Source organism: Schistocerca piceifrons, chromosome 1 (genome assembly GCF_021461385.2).
Source record: "Schistocerca piceifrons isolate TAMUIC-IGC-003096 chromosome 1, iqSchPice1.1, whole genome shotgun sequence".
In the NCBI taxonomy this organism is placed as follows: Eukaryota; Metazoa; Arthropoda; class Insecta; order Orthoptera; family Acrididae; genus Schistocerca; species Schistocerca piceifrons.
In genome coordinates, this window is record NC_060138.1 from 738,383,284 (window position 1) to 738,400,924 (window position 17,641).

The window sequence follows — 17,641 nt, forward strand, 5'->3', positions numbered from 1 at the left end:
ATAAAAATAAAGTATATTCCAAGGAAATCATCCCAGTTTATGTAGCCACATGCTCACATCTGCAGAGAGTTGCAGAAACTAAAAAGAATGCAGAAAATACAAGATGATAATGGCCTATTTTAAGGTGAAAGCACAAACAAAAGCTAGAGAGACAGCTTGCAACTTTGGATACAACACCAGAAATGACAGGTCATACGTTAGTACAATTTGATAATGGAAAATCCAGGATGGAATGTAACAATATCATGAGAAGGAAAGTTGCCACTCACCATATAACGGAGATGCTGAGTCGCAGATAGGCACAGCAAAAAGATTTTCACACTTAAAGCTTTCAGCCAATGGCCTTTGTCAACAATAGACACACACACACACACACACACACACACACACACACACACACACACACACACGATTGCAGTCTCAGGCAACTGAAACCACACTGCGAGTAGCAGCACCATTGCATGATAGGAGTGGCGACTGGTTGGGGGAAAGAAGTAGGCTGGGGCAGGGAGGGGAAGGGATAGTATGGTGAGGATGAGAGATAATGAAATGCTGCAGGTTCAGCAGTGGGCTGGGAAGAGATTTGGGGGGAGGAGGTAAGTAGTAGAAAAGGAGAAAAATTGAGAGAAAAGCCCCCACCTCTCACCTGCCCACCGCCCAACCTGCAGCACTTTACTGTTCGCCATCCCCACCATACTATCCCTCCCCCTCCTCACCCCAGCCTCCTCCTTTCCCCCACCCAGTCGCCACTCCCATCATGCACTGGTGCCGCTGCTAGCAGCGTGGTTTCAATTGCCTGAGACTGCAGTCGTGTGTGTGAGTTGCATTTGCGTGAGTGTGTGTGTGCTTATATGTCTATTGTTGACAAAGGCCATTGGCCGAAAGCTTTAAGTAGGAAAATCTTTTTGTTGTGCCTATCTGCGACTCAACATCCCTATATGGTGAGTGGCAACTTTCCTTCTCATAATATTAGTACAATTTGTTGAGAAGAATAGCATATTTGTCCTTAGTGCATTACTTCAGAAGAAAAGAAATACATTGTGGACTTGGGGCGAATTATATAAAAGTAAGAATGGCAATATTTAAGTATCACTGTAGACCTTAATATAAGGACTAGTCTAGAAGTGGCTTTTGTCCAGCAGTGGGTGCAAATATGTGATGCTGATGATAATGACTTGTTTATGTTAGTCATCACATTACATTAATGACTGCAATGAAATACCATTATATTGTTTCTTTTGCAGGGGAGAACTTGTATCCTTAGGTGACATTGAAAACATCTACAAAAAACGCCGTCATGATAAACAGGCCCGTTTGGAAACTGTTAAGGTAAGATAATGTCATAGTGCAATGATTTGAAAAGTTTCATCTACATTGTTAATGAATAAGCATCTGATATTTAACACCTTAGCATTTGGTAAGTTATTCTGTCATATTGTTTTCTTTATTAAATATAAATAATAATAATAATAATAAATTGATCAGTTACCTGTGGCCTGGTTCCCCCTATATCGTTAGTGTGAAGAGAAACATATGCTATCTTTTAAGAGTAAATTAAAAGAGAAATCAAGCAATGGAAAGTCCAGGATGGAATGTAACTATTGTAACAATGTAATTGTTAAATTAAAAGAGATTTTGTTGTGATGATTTATATAAAGGGTTCTCAGAATCCATCTGAAAGCCTATAAGGGTGTCGAAGGGGAGGGTGGGCTGAGAAATAATTGTTAGGAAAAAATTAAATATGTCGCATCGTTGCAGAGTTATTAAGTATTAAAGGTAACCAATTAGGTCATTGCATACGCAAATTGAAGCATCCTGCCAGAGGCAGTGTTACAGATGTATTCTTCATTTGGTTTCCTCAAAACAAACAAGAGAGCTGTACAAAAATTAAACAGTTGACTATAGCAGGGATCAAACGTGAGCCAACAGCTCAAGAGTCTCATGCGCTCCCATCTACACTGTGAGAACTACTGGCATTACTGGTATCAGCTTGTGTAGCAGATTTGTTTATGTTAGCCATTCGATCATCTTCAGCATTTAGGCAATTGATTATTGTTGGAAGTGTTTGTTTAGCTGCAAATGTTCATGGAAAGAGATGCAATGGGATAACAGTGCAGATAGGCTCGACCACACACTTCCACTGCTGTGAACGAAGTAGTACCATGGCACGTCATCGGTATTCCTTTGATGAGTATGCTGATAAGCATTTAGCTTGTGGCACTCCGGGTCAAAATGTATTTAAGACCCGCACAATTTACAATGCAAGATATCTGAACCACGTTATTTCATGTGCGAATTTGTTTGTAATGCTTGATAGATGATTATGGGAGACCAAAAGTTTTGATGTGAACAAAGTTGACAATGGATGAGAATGCAATGTGCGTATCGTTCAATTTGAAAGAAGACATTCTTGATGTGGTTGTTGTAAATCATACTTTCAGTTTGAGGGCCATTAGTAATTCAACAGGTGTAAGTAAAGTAATGCTATGGTCTTAAATTACACCTGTAAACTAAACATGGTAAAATTCATCCGTGTGAGCGTCACTACAGATTCTGCACATTGTAGTATTGGATGATGAAAACCTATGTCTGTACCAGCTATAGAAAGTGCAAGATTTAGTGGAGGAGGATTATCCTTCTCAGAATCAATATTCCCTGTGGAACTTAAATCAATGCTTTGAAATTCAGATTTCGAAAGGAGAGTGTTGTGGATAGTTGAGACATGATTCACCAGAGAAGCGCTATTTAGTTCTCAAAAAAGTCACATTTGATATGACAAAAATAAGCGCGACAGTCAAGTGAAGTTATATCAGCATAAGTTTGGCATGAACATTTGGGCAGGTATTGTGGGCGAGTATTTGTTGGGTCCTGTGCTACTTCTTCTTTAAACAGACAGATATATTTAGCATTCCATATAAACATCCTTTCGTTGTATTTAGAAGATGTTGCTCTGGCGGTACGTCATGCAATGTAGTACCAACATGATGGTGCACTTCACTGTTGCTGTATAGGAACATTTACATGTGTTTTATGCGCAGAGGTGGATTGACCTGAAGTCTTCCAGTTTCTGATCAGCCTGTTCACCAGGTCTGTTCAGGCATGTAAAGATCTTTCTATGCGTCTCCAGTAGACACTTGTCTTACAGCATTGCAATGCATGCATTCAGGTTGGAGGGAAGACCCTTTGATAAGCTGTTGTGAATAATTATTGTTAGTTTTTACTCTTGGTTATATTGTAGTTGCCTGAATGACTTGAGAAAATTTCATATTTATTGCTTCATCATCATCATCGTCATCTTTATTTTTCCCTGTTTTTCTAACATTTCTGGCTGTTGACTAACAAGGATACGCCCCCAGGGATGGGATCCCCATTTTGAAACCATTGGAATTTTGTGTGATATGTTAGTGCCTTAAACATAATACTACTGCATACATTCGTGGCATAACATGGTTGTAAAGGAATATTGCTCACATGCGGAAGATTGTAGTTTTGAATCTCATTGGGTATTTTGACATTTTTAATTTTTAAATCTTTATTGAAATTATTTTGATCATCATGTTTATTTAATTACAGGACTTAACTGTAATTTTTTTTATTCCATTGTCATGTCTTGCAATCATTGAATGAACTTTCTCATTTGCTCTCATTGTTACTTCCTGTCATTCTTTTATCTGTTGCAATATTTTTTCAAGTTATTTTGATTATGTATCAACATTGATTTCATTTTGTCCATTTTGACATCATGTATTAGTCCTTGTCACTGCATTCGTTACATCTGTTCCTCATTGTGGTTGAATTTAGGTTTCACTTACTATCCCTTCTTTCATTTACATCTCCATCTGAATAATTTTTTTCTGTAGTACAACAAGAATTCATGTTTTAAATTTTTGTATGTTGATTACTATCCACAGCATTCACATCTTGTAACAGGGTGTATACACCCCCTGGAAAGCCAAGTAAAACCCTGGAATTTTGTCATCCAGGAGAAAACTGGAAAAAACCCAGGAGTTTTTTAGGATTCTGGGAATTTTTTTAATGCTTCAGTTTTCAATTTTTCTGTAATTTTGGTTGATAACAAATGATACTCTAACACAGAAGTTTACTTAGCCCACTACTGCAAATTAATACTGCAGCAATAAAATATAAACGAACACAGAAGTTTACTTAGCCCACTACTGCAAATTAATACTGCAGCAATAAAATATAAACGAAAGAAAAACACCAAAATAAAACTCAAGTTTTGAAAGAAAATGTGCCTTTACAACAACAAAACACAGTGCACACACAAGCATCTGCCAAAAGCATAATGTGTGAAAGGCTTTAGGACAATAGCTATGCAGTACTTCGTAACAACAAACTGCTTTCAATGAGTGTGACTTAACAGCTATTTACAGTAGTTTCATTTGATCAATTGCCAGCAGGCTCATGCGCATGTGCAGAGCTGAAGTCAATATGGGCAGCGCCTTCTCCCGCTTCTGGCTCCTTGAAGTGTTAGCAGTATAAGCAGTAGTAGCAAGCTGCCAGATTCATGCACACACTGAGCAGGGGTTTTCACTGCATGACACGTGTTTACCTTTTGTGATTTTGCTATTTTCTCTTTATTTACAGCTCACACGTCAGATGAAAACAAAATAGATTTCTGTGGCCGGGAGATATCAACTGAATTAAAATACTTTCACATCATTATGGAGGACTAAATTCTGTTATTAGTTTCTGTTTTTAGTTTCAAATTTTATTTTATTTCCACATTATTGGAAATCAGGCATTAATTGTCTAGCAGAACAATCAAGTTAATTTTGTGGTGTGGTATAGAAATTTGGCTTTTCCACAGTAGCGGCTAATTTATTTGAAATGAAATGTTTCATGCCATGCTGTTGGCTAATTTCAGCTGTTCGCTAAATTTCAAGTCCATGTTTTCATCTTTTGGCACATATCGCATAATGCCATAACAAAGAACTAAACATGAGATAATACAGTACTGGTACTCAAAGAAAACTGGCATCTCGAAAACTGCACTGAAATCTTAGTATTTGGTAGGGGCCTACTTCAGTGTGAATCCGAACATATGAATGTACGCTTTAAGATAAATTATGTATTTTAGTATGATTTGTAAGGTTCCGATGCTCTCAGAGTATTCTGATGTGCTGTTTCTTTTATGACATAATGTAAGATCTGTTATGAATAAACATACTCAAATGTTGACTTGAAGATGACTAAGCAGGCAAATTTGGTCAGTAATATTGAACAAAATGTTTTGTTTCAAATATATTGACAGCTTAAGCAGAATTTTACAGATTTGCCTTCTGTGAAACACAATGTTTATTTGATTGCAAGACATGTTCAACACTTGTCAAGTACCTCCTCTAGGCCTGACTTTATTTCTTAATTTGTGTTGTTTATGTCTTAAATTTACAGAACAGTAATCTTTGGTAAATTATTGACTGGCAGCACACCTTGTTTTATCATTGTAACTCCCCTCAAGGCTTTATATTTGCTTGTGGAGTAGAAAATGAACTGCCAGTTATACAGTTTATTGGTTCGCAGAAAACCTTTTTAATTTTGTATATTCTTTGAAAAAGTCATGAAAAATAGTAATGTTCTTAGTTCTGGTGTATACAAACAACTACTCTTATTATTTTTTCAAGAAATTTTGCATTCCCTTTTACTAGGTTTTTATAGTGATGTGTGGACGTATAACTGATTGGAAATTCTAGATAACAGTATTGCAGAGCACAAGTTTTTTAAAAAAAAGTCTATGTTAAAGTCACCTGTGTGCCGCCGGGATCAGTGTTGGGTCACTCCTGTTCCTTATTTATGTAAATGATAGGCTCTCTAGTTTTACAGGTAACTAAAATATTTCTGTTTGCTGATGACACTAGCTTGCTAGTAAAGGATATTGTGTGTAACATTGGCTCGGTTTCAAATAGTGCAGTTAATGACATAAGTTCATGGCTTGTTGAAAATAAACTAACGCTAAATCACAGTAAGACTCAGTTTTTACATTCTAACACACAATTCAACTAAACTCGACATTTTAATTTCACAGAATGGGCATATGATTAGTAAAACTGAACAGTTCAAATTTCAAGGTGTTCAGGAAGATAGTAAGCTGTCGTGGAAAGCCCACGTTCAAGATCTTGTTCAAAGACTTAATGCTGCCCTTTTTACTATGCAAATAGTATCTTAAGTAAGTGATTGTCTGAAATGAAAATTAGTCTAATTTGCTTCTTTTCATTCACTTACGTCTTATGGTATTATATTGTGGGGTAACTCTTTACATTCAAAAATGATATTTTTGGCTCCGAAACGGGCAGTTCGGGCAATAAGTGGTGTAAGTTTGCAAACCTCTTGTCGATCTCTGTTCACTAGTTGGGCATTTTGACATTGGCCTCACAATATATATTTTTTCTTTACTGTCATTTCTTATTAACAATATCAGCTTATTTCCAAGAATAAGGAGCTTTCACTCAGTTAATACATGGCAGAAATTAACTCCTGTGCAGAAAGGTGTGCAGTATACTGCTGCATCCCTTTTCAATGAGCTACCACAAGAATTTAAAGATCGTAGCAGTAATCCACACACTTTCAAATCGAAACTGAAGAATTTCCTCAAGGATCACACTTTCTATTCTGTCGAGGAGCTCCTTGAAAAATTAAGCTGATTCTTATGTTGTTTTGTTCGTTGCATTTACTTAAACTTATGGCTTGTTTTTTTTCCCCATAAACATTTTTTTAAAACTGTTATTACTTTTACATTGTAATTTCATGTACTGACACGTTTCATGACCTTGGAGATTTGCTCCTCAATTTGGTCCTACGGAACTTGATGTGTAAATAAAAATTTAAGGGTGCTTTGATTTTTAGAGTCTAGTTTTGAAACTAATATTATGCCAAGGGCTGCTTCCTTGTTTTGCATTCCTTATCTGGATAGGATATGATAAAATAAGTGCCCTAAGTACAATAACTCCATATATCTCCTCTGAACAACGTTCAGCAGTGCTGTACTTGGTCGCATGATGCCCCACTGCACACAAGATTCCAAACAGAAATGCGACGAAAGGTGTATGAGCAGAGCAAACATCAAGCACAGGCTTCCTACGTCGTTATAGCTGCATACACAGTAACGCCTCTTCTCCGGCTCACTGTGGCAGATGTTCAAACAACACAATTCCTAACAAGTCATGGGAAAATATTGCGAATGGTGGATTAAGAAGCATTCTTTCAAAGTAAATTTCCTTTTACGCAGGATGAATCATGTTACATGTGAGAATGTGTGATGAATTTCTTAAATCACAGAGTGTTTCACTCTCATTGAAAACTTAATGCTTTTAAGAACCAGCCATGTAGGAAAATCTCAGGCCCAGAAGACCAGCCATTTATATCATTATTTAAAATTTTATAGGCATATTTGTCCCCCCCATGAACCATGGACCTTGCCGTCGGTGGGGAGGCTTGCGTGCCTCAGCGATACAGTTGGCCGTACCGTAGGTGCAACCACAACGGAGGGGTATCTGTTGAGAGTCCAGACAAACATGTGGTTCCTGAAGAGGGGCAGCAGCCTTTTCAGTAGTTGCAGGGGCAACAGTCTGGATGATTGAATGATCTGGCCTTGTAACATTAACCAAAACGGCCTTGCTGTGCTGGTACTGCGAACGGCTGAAAGCAAGGGGAAACTACAGCCGTAATTTTTCCCGAGGACATGCAGCTTTACTGTATGATTAAATGATGATGGTGTCCTCTTGGGTAAAATATTCCGGAGGTAAAATAGTCCCCCATTCGGATCTCCGGGCGGGGACTACTCAAGGGGACGTCATTAGCAGGAGAAAGAAAACTGGCGTTCTACGGATCGGAGCGTGGAAAATGTCAGATCCCTTAATCGGGCAGGTAGGTTAGAAAATTTAAATAGGGAAATGGATAGCTTAAAGTTAGATGTAGTGGGAATTAGTGAAGTTCGGTGGCAGGAGGAACAAGACTTTTGGTCAGGTGAATACAGGGTTATAAATACAAAATCAAATAGGGGTAATGCAGGAGTAGGTTTCATAATGAATAAAAAAATAGGAGTGCGGGTTACCTACTACAAGCAGCATAGTGAACGCTTTATTGTGGCCAAGATAGACACAAAGCCCATGCCTACTACAGTAGTACAAGTTTATATGCCAACTAGCTCTGCAGATGATGAAGAAATTGAAGAAATGTATGACGAGATAAAAGAAATTATTCGGGTGGTGAAGGGAGACGAAAATTTAATAGTCATGGGTGACTGGAATTCGTCAGTAGGAAAAGGGAGAGAAGGAAACATAGTAGGTGAATATGGATTGGGGGGAAGAAATGGAAGAGGAAGCCGCCTTGTAGAATTTTGCACAGAGCATAACTTAATCATAGCTAACACTTGGTTCAAGAATCATAAAAGAAGGTTGTATACCTGGAAGAATCCTGGAGATACTAAAAGGTATCAGATAGATTATATAATGGTAAGACAGAGATTTAGGAACCAGGTTTTAAATTGTAAGACATTTCCAGGGGCAGATGTGGATTCTGACCACAATGTATTGGTTATGAAATGCAGATTGAAACTGAAGAAACTGCAAAAAGGTGGGAATTTAAGGAGATGGGACCTGGATAAGCTGAAAGAACCAGAGGTTGTAGAGAGTTTCAGGGAGAGCATAAGGGAACAATTGACAGGAATGGGGGAAAGAAATACAGTAGAAGAAGAATGGGTAGCTCTGAGGGATGAAGTAGTGAAGGCAGCAGACGATCACATAGGTAAAAAGGCGAGGGCTAGTAGAAATCCTTGGGTAACAGAAGAAATATTGAATTTAATTGATGAAAGGAGAAAATATAAAAATGCAGTGAATGAAGCAGGCAAAAAGGAATACAAACGTCTCAAAAATGAGATCGACAGGAAGTGCAAAATGGCTAAGCAGGGATGGCTAGAGGACAAATGTAAGGATATAGAGGCTTGTCTCACTAGGGGTAAGATAGATACTGCCTACAGGAAAATTAAAGAGACCTTTGGAGAGAAGAGAACCGCTTGTATGAATATCAAGAGCTCAGATGGCAACCCAGTTCTAAGCAAAGAAGGGAAGGCAGAAAGGTGGAAGGAGTATATAGAGGGTTTATACAAGGGCGATGTACTTGAGGACAATATTATGGAAATGGAAGAGGATGTAGACGAAGACGAAATGGGAGATAAGATACTGCGTGAAGAGTTTGACAGAGCACTGAAAACCTGAGTCGAAACAAGGCCCCTGGAGTAGACAACATTCCATTAGAACTACTGATGGCCTTGGGAGAGCCAGTCATGACAAAACTCTACCATATGGTGAGCGAGATGTATGAGACAGGCGAAATACCCTCAGACTTCAAGAAGAATATAATAATTCCAATCCCAAAGAAAGCAGGTGTTGACAGATGTGAAAATTACCGAACTATCAGTTTAATAAGTCACAGCTGTAAAATACTAACGCGAATTCTTTACAGACGAATGGAAAAACTGGTAGAAGCGGACCTCGGGGAAGGTCAGTTTGGATTCCGTAGAAATGTTGGAACACGTGAGGCAATACTAACCTTACGACTTATCTTAGAAGAAAGATTAAGAAAAGGCAAACCTACGTTTCTAGCATTTGTAGACTTAGAGAAAGCTTTTGACAATGTTAATTGGAATACTCTCTTTCAAATTCTGAAGGTGGCAGGGGTAAAATACAGGGAGCGAAAGGCTATTTACAATTTGTACAGAAACCAGATGGCAGTTATAAGAGTCGAGGGGCATGAAAGGGAAGCAGTGGTTGGGAAAGGAGTGAGACGGTTGTAGCCTCTCCCCGATGTTATTCAATCTGTATATTGAGCAAGCAGTAAAGGAAACAAAAGAAAAATTCGGAGTAGGTATTAAAATTCATGGAGAAGAAGTAAAAACTTTGAGGTTCGCCGATGACATTGTAATTCTGTCAGAGACAGCAAAGGACTTGGAAGAGCAGTTGAACGGAATGGACAGTGTCTTGAAAGGAGGCTATAAGATGAACATCAACAAAAGCAAAACGAGGATAATGGAATGTAGTCAAATTAAATCGGGTGATGCTGAGGGAATTAGATTAGGAAATGAGACACTTAAAATAGTAAAGAGTTTTGCTATTTAGGGAGTAAAATAACTGATGATGGTCGAAGTAGAGAGGATATAAAATGTAGACTGGCAATGGCAAGGAAAGCGTTTCTGAAGAAGAGAAATTTGTTAACATCGGGTATAGATTTAAGTGTCAGGAAGTCGTTTCTGAAAGTATTTGTATGGAGTGTAGCCATGTATGGAAGTGAAACATGGACGATAACTAGTTTGGACAAGAAGAGAATAGAAGCTTTTCGAAATGTGGTGCTACAGAAGAATGCTGAAGATAAGGTGGGTAGATCACGTAACTAATGAGGAGGTATTGAATAGAACTGGGGAGAAGAGGAGTTTGTGGCACAACTTGACTAGAAGAAGGGATCAGTTGGTAGGACATGTTTTGAGGCATCAAGGGATCACAAATTTAGCATTGGAGGGCAGTGTGGAGTGTAAAAATCGTAGAGGTAGACCACGAGATGAATACACTAAGCAGATTCAGAAGGATGTAGGCTGCAGTAGGTACTGGGAGATGAAGAAGATTGCACAGGATAGAGTAGCATGGAGAGCTGCATCAAACCAGTCTCAGGACTGAAGACCACAACAACAACAACAGGCATATTTGTGTTTGATATATCTTAGAGGGTAACAGACGCAAAAAAGGACCAATATTATATGTGAAAGCTTATCTCTGTTTGTAGTTATATTATATGTATATGAATTTAAACCATTAACTTTTCTTATTTGTATACAGTATTTACGCTACTTAATGGTGATCTGGCTATTGGCTGACTGTGTTGTGCTCTGAATATCTGCTGTTATTGGCTGGCTTGATCGCGTAACGTGATCTATGATTGGCTGACAAAAGTGCATCACTATCTTGATGTGCTTCAGAAACTAGTATGCTGTATTTGGTGGAATTTATATTTACACTTTCGTAATAAGAAAATATGCAGTGTACATGTTGCTGCATGTCAAAGCACCTCCCCCTCCCCCGATGATTTCTACAGCTCCAAAGGAAAGTGTACCCTCAGTTAACACTGGAACCGTGTACTGTCGTCTAGGAAAAAAGTATTTTTTTTCCAACCAAAAAAAAGAGTACTTTTAAATGAGAAATCAGAAAAAAAATCCAGGAATTTTTTTCCTTGACCTCTTATACACATGGTGTAGTGAGTGGATGAGTAAGAATATTGCAAATCACTTGCACAAAGATACCAGTAGGTAAAACAATGATAGGAAAGAAAAGAAGAAGACTGAAAAATTACTGTGATGATTAACATGAAATTGCAAAGAATATAAATTAAAAAAAATTACATTTAAAGCAATTAATTGTATACAAATAACGATTAATATCTTTGAAATAACAAGTTACAAATAAAAATTTCAAATCACTCAACAACATTCAAACCCACAACCTTCTGCACTTTATGACTGTCCCTTAATCACTACACTATGCCACCACTTTGTGAAGTACTATTATTTATAAGCAGTGTGGGGCGCTAGGCGAAAACTGAACATCAGCGACGAATTAGCTGTGCGAGGCCTCTTTCACTTTCCAGTCAGAAAGAAAATTTTAAATTAAATGAGATGAATCATATGCTAATAATAATTATGCACAAATTTTATTATTATAATATACAAGGATTATTGCAATGACAAAAATTACATTAAACAAACACACATTGAGATAAACGAAACTTTCGGCTTTTCGCCTCACTGATTTTTTAAAAGATTACGTCATAGTTAATACTATCCACTTTATTTATTTATTTACTGAGACTCAACTCAGTTTCATAACTACCTATTTCTGCAAGCATTTGAGCTTCTGCAATGATTGTTTCAAATCCTGTGTTATGGAATTCTTGAGTCCAGTCACAAAATGAATGTAAAGTATCGATAGCGACTTTCAAGTTCACTTGAACTGATTGCCATAATTTACTTATACAGGTGACACTTAGTAAAATCTTGCACCACACGTATATTGCAACAATAAACTCAAAAGTTAATATTTCCTTCAAGACTGCTTCACAGTTGCTAAGAGTATCGGAATCATCAGTTCTATTTTTCAGGTCGCTCACACTTTCAATTACATCATCAAATTGCAAAAATATCACTTTGCAGCTCTGATTCTACTTTCCCATTGTGTTTCAGACATAGGTTTCAATATCAATTTCACTTTAGTTTCTAAAAAATCCCAACACTTGCTTGATTTTGTAAAAAACCCATAACTTTATTGTTAGAGCCGAAAAACGTTTTAGCTGTTGTAGAAGTGTTAGCGGCATCTAGCAAAAGCAAATTCCAACAATGGCATCTACATGACGTGAACAAAACTCGTGGATTAATAATGAGTATTCTTGTTCTAACACCCTTTATTAATGCCAACCATATTGGCACCATAATCATATCCCTGCCCTCAACAGTTTTGGATGTCAAGGCCATTATTTTCTAGTTCCTTTAAAATGGCATTTGTTAAATACTTTCCCATTGCTTCTGTGATGAAAATAAACACAACTAAATGTTCCTTTATCTCTCCATTTGAGGAACTGCAAAATCTTAATATTATTGACATTTATTCTACACAGGTCGAATTTCTGATACAATCGAGCATGAAGGCATAGTATTTTGCTTCTTTGACTGTGTTTAAAGTTTTGTTGTTGACAGAGTTGGACATTAATGTAAGTAATTCATTTTGTATATCATGACTGAGATAATGCTGATAGTGTTGTTTTTTGTTAATACATTGCAAGTGCTCTTTTAGTGTTCAATCATATGTGGATAGCAATTTAAATAGGTCTATAAAGTTTCTGCTATCATTCAGGTTAAGGGATTCTCGATGCTCTTTAAACGCCAGATTGTGTGAAGCTAAGTATTTTATAATGTCAATCACTCTTTCAAACAAGTTATACCAATACTTTCGTGACGCTTTTTTTTATTATTATTATCTTTATAATTAATTGTTTTTCTGTATTTGATTTCTTTACAGAATTCCATCCATCTAATCATGCACTCCATGTCTCCTTTGCTTTGTTCATGCCTTTGCAATATCCTACTCAGTTCTTTCCAGTCACAACATCCTTCTTTTACCATCTGTGTCTGCAAATGTGAAAAAGATTGACATGGAAAGCAATCTGCGATGTTGCTTTTCTTCATTACTCAGTTTCCTAGTAAAATGAAATTTACTAAAATGTCTTATTTGCCTCTTTGGGGTAACTTTCATCAGATTTCTCTAGGTTTGGTTGGGGACCATTTTGAATAAATCATGACGCTGCGAGTCAAGTCAGTGGAAGTACCCACTTCCTGGATCTAATTCTGTAAATGGCACTCTTATATGAACAGTTTGCTCTTGATTTGGCTCACAATCTTGGATCACAGCAGTTTCACCCGACTCTCATGCTGTATCAGGAAGGGTAACAGATTCTTTCAACCCTGAAGCAGGTTCTGTTTCAGAAACTACAGACACTTGGATAAGAGCTTTATCGGAGGCCTCTAGAGCAGTTACACCTGAAGTTTTCTTAAGAAATTTCATCACACTTGAACTCATATTGGATATAGTTGTCTCAGACTTTTTTTTTCTTAAAGTACTCAGCATTATAGTGTAGAGCGAACAGGCTGTGCGAGTATCATACATGGCAGAAAATATATATATATTTTTAGCAGCAAATAAATACACCAAGAAATGTATTTGTGTACTGACTTACCATAGGAGGGGTCACTTTAGTATGTATGGCTGAAATTGGTACAATCACACCTTCAGAGATAAAAGACTTGTTCACTTGTACCAGTTCAATAACTTGAAAAAAGAGTGAAGTGTCACTTGGTAGGACTGGTTTCAGAGAGTTGGCATTGCTGGCCAAGACAATGCTCCTGTCTCTATTGTCTCTTCCACAGAGCATTGTTTTATTTGCTTGTTTTTGGATCGAAGTGTCAGTTCGGAAAAAACTGTGCATACCAAGCAGGCTTTGAGTATGCTGTAAAGAAGAGAAAGTGTGTTTTACATTTAACATGCATATTTCTCTAATATGGTGATCAGCTTCATCTTTTAAGTATTTAATAATTTATTTTACAAAAGGCAACACTGGATGTGAGGATAGACCAGCACCTACAACCTATCACCCGCAGACTCCCATCCTACATCAAAGACACAAACCACTTCCTAGAACGCCTCAAATCCATTCCCACTCCCCTCCCACCTGAAACCTTTCTTGTCACCATAGATGCTACATCCCTTTACACAAACATCCCACATACCCATGGTCTCTCTGCCCTTGAGCACTACCTCTCCCAACGCCCACCCGAAGATCTTCCAAAAACCTTGTTCCTTAGCACACTTACCAACTTCATCCTCACCCATAATCACTTCACTTTTGAAGGCCAGACCTACAAACAAATCAGGGGAACGGCCATGGGAACCAGGATGGCTCCCTCCTATGCCAACCTCTTCATGGGCCGCATGGAGGAGGCTTTCCTGAAGACCCAACAGCTGCTTCCCCTGGCCTGGTATAGGTTTATAGATGACATCTTTGTGGTCTGGACTCATGGTGAAGAAACACTCCTTAATTTCCTCCATAACCTCAACTCCTTTTCGAATCTGAATTTCACCTGGTCCTTCTCCAAAACCCAAGCCACCTTCCTGGATGTTGACCTTCATCTTGTTGAAGCTCACATCCACACCTCTGTCCATATCAAACCCACAAACAAACAACAGTACCTTCACTTTGATAGCTGCCATCCTTTCCACATCAAACGCTCCCTTCCCTACAGCCTAGGTATTCGTGGCAAACGTATCTGCTCCAGTGACGAATCCCTCAACAACTACACCAATAACCTGACCAGTGCTTTCCTCTCCCGCAACTATCCTGCAGACCTTGTCCACAAACAGATTTCCCGAGCAATACATTCCTCCCCGTCCAACAACAATGTTCCTACCCCCAGACCACACAGAAGCATCCCCCTTGTCACCCAATATTATCCTGGCCTCGAAAACATCAACAAATTACTCCGCCAGGGATATGACTTTCTCAAGTCAACCCCTGAAATGAGATCATCCCTTGACAAAATTCTCCCCACACCACCCAGAGTTGCCTTTCGTCGCCCCCCTAACCTCCGTAACATCCTTGTTAAACCCTACAATATTCCCAGACTACCTTCTCTACCCAGCGGTTCCTACCCCTGTAACCGACCCCGCTGCAAAACCTGCCCCATGCATCCGCCCACAACCACCTACTCCAGCCCCGCGACTGGTAAAACATACACAATTCAAGGCAGGGCTACGTGTGAAACTACACATGTCATTTATCAACTGACGTGCCTGCACTGCACAGCCTTTTACATCGGCATGACAACAACCAAACTGGCTGAGCGAATGAACGGACACAGACGAACTGTCCGCCTAGGAGATGCCCAATACCCAGTAGCGGAGCATGCCCTCCAGCATAATTCTAGGGACCTAGGAACCTGCTACACCGTATGTGCCATTTGGCTTCTCCCACCCAACACCAGTCCCTCTGAACTGCGGAGATGGGAACTTGCACTCCAACACATCCTTTCATCCCGCCATCCCCCTGGACTGAACCTACGTTAAACAACCTCACTCCCATTCACTCTTCAGTCTTCTCCTCTTTCCCTTTCCTCTTTAGCCATTCACGCATCTTTTCATCCTACATAGTTGTGTTTATCTTTATACTTTACTTCTGTATGCATCCTCTTTGGTTTGAAGCTGGCACAGTACTTACAGTAGAATATCTTTGGCTTCCCTCTGACAACCATGCCTCCATCCTTGCTACCCTCCCTGTTTACCTTTCCCTGTTGCTTCATAACCTGGGTTGTGAGTAACTGAATCCACTTTCCCTTCTTCCCTTTTTTCCCCTCTCTCCTCCCTGATGAAGGAACAAAGTTCCGAAAGCTAGGAATGTAAATTTTCAGTTCTGTTTTATGTGTATCTATCGGCTGTACTGAGCTGAGGAAAGTACTTTCTTAGGCTAACATGATGGGTATGAAATGGTACCCAGCTGAAAACCTCCTTGTGAAGTGGTTCCTATATCCCCGCAAGCCAATGCTTGCCCAAGAAAGCCTTCTCAGATTCATATGCAATATGTGGCAATACTTGGTTTCCATTGCAGCCAAGACGCAGGACCCTCTTGTATATATCCACTTACAAAACTGATTTTTGGATCATCAGATCACTAGTGTGTCAGTGTACTATGAAATGCTCTTATAAAAATGATTGAGGGTTGTTCTGATTATCAGGCTAAAACGCTTAGAACTGACGGTGTTTTGTCAAATTCTTTTCAAGTACTGCGGAAGTAAAGATTGCAGCCTTCACATTATATAGCACTTTGTGCAAAAATTGAGCCAGCTGCTCACATTTTGCTCAATGTAGCCTATTTGGCATTGATTCCACAGCAAGAATATGTTCCTAGATGTGTTCTTTTACTTCAGCCAATTCTTTCTTTATGTTTCCTATCTGCTCACAGCATTTCACCATAGTGACAAATCTTGACCTATCTTTTTTGTGGGATTGCACAAGTCAGTTTTTACCTGCCCGAATGATTTCGTTCAGGCATTACTTCATTCATTATTTTGCAGATTGCTACTTGCAACTTACAAGGAAACTCCTCATCACATACCTCTCAGATTTAGTGGTAATTCTACTCAGATCAAGGGTGAAAACAGGAAGGAAGTGTATTGAACTATGAAACAAAGCAAAATAGAAACAGTCAACAGTCCAAGGCAGCTTGAAATAGTAATGACATCTTGGTGAAGTGGTCGTGGTGTTGGACTACAACACAGGCAAACTGTGTTCAAACCTCACTTATGCCAACCCTTTTATTATTATTTTTTTATTTTATTTGTGTCTGTGTTGTGGTGTATTGTCCATTTGCAACAGCGAGGTTTAAGGAAGGGAGCTATAATGAAAATTGATTCTGCACAACACTCTATTAGCAGCCAAAAGGAATTGGCTTTCAAGTGGGAACTGCAAACATTTCATGACAAGGCGACAAGTCAATGGAATCCTTCACTGGAAAACATGTCTGATGTGTCATACATGGCATTAGTGACGGTATGTGTGTCACATGGTAGGAATCTCTTACTGACACACGTAATTTGTACGCCTGGTAAGTGAGTGAGGTATGCGTCCTTGCCCAATTTAGATGTTCGTATGGGTTTGAAAGTGATCACTCCCAAGGAAATGATGAAAGCGTAATAATATGTCACATAAGCTGCAACAAATGAACACAACGGTTTCAAAGTCACACAGTTTTTCTGTGCTCTGTCAAAACATATGTTTTTAATATTTTTAAATTGCATTCCGTTTTGGTCATTGAATTCTTTTGTTGTAACATAGTTCACACCCGTTTATTTGTTGTTTTCATTTCTGCAAGATGTCTATGTGGCATCTCGCCTGCTCTCACTATTCATCACTGCAATGATAACGTATTCTTACCACATGACTCATATTCTATAACCAGTGTATAGTACGACAACTGCCAAGACTACAAAAAGAGAACAAACATTTCAGTGACCGGACAGACGGTTCAAAATATTGCGAAA

At 38.7% G+C, this 17,641-nt stretch overlaps 1 protein-coding gene across 2 annotated transcripts in view; it reads left to right on the forward strand.

Annotated features, from left to right (window-relative positions):
* Positions 1-17,641, forward strand: part of LOC124711620 (protein SDA1 homolog) — a 186,200-nt gene that overhangs the window by 135,560 nt on the left and 32,999 nt on the right. For both annotated transcript variants that reach the window (XM_047241799.1, XM_047241791.1), the window contains exon 18: positions 1,245-1,329. In XM_047241799.1, coding sequence (XP_047097755.1) covers positions 1,245-1,329 — 85 coding nt within the window. The remainder of the gene's footprint in view (positions 1-1,244; positions 1,330-17,641) is intronic.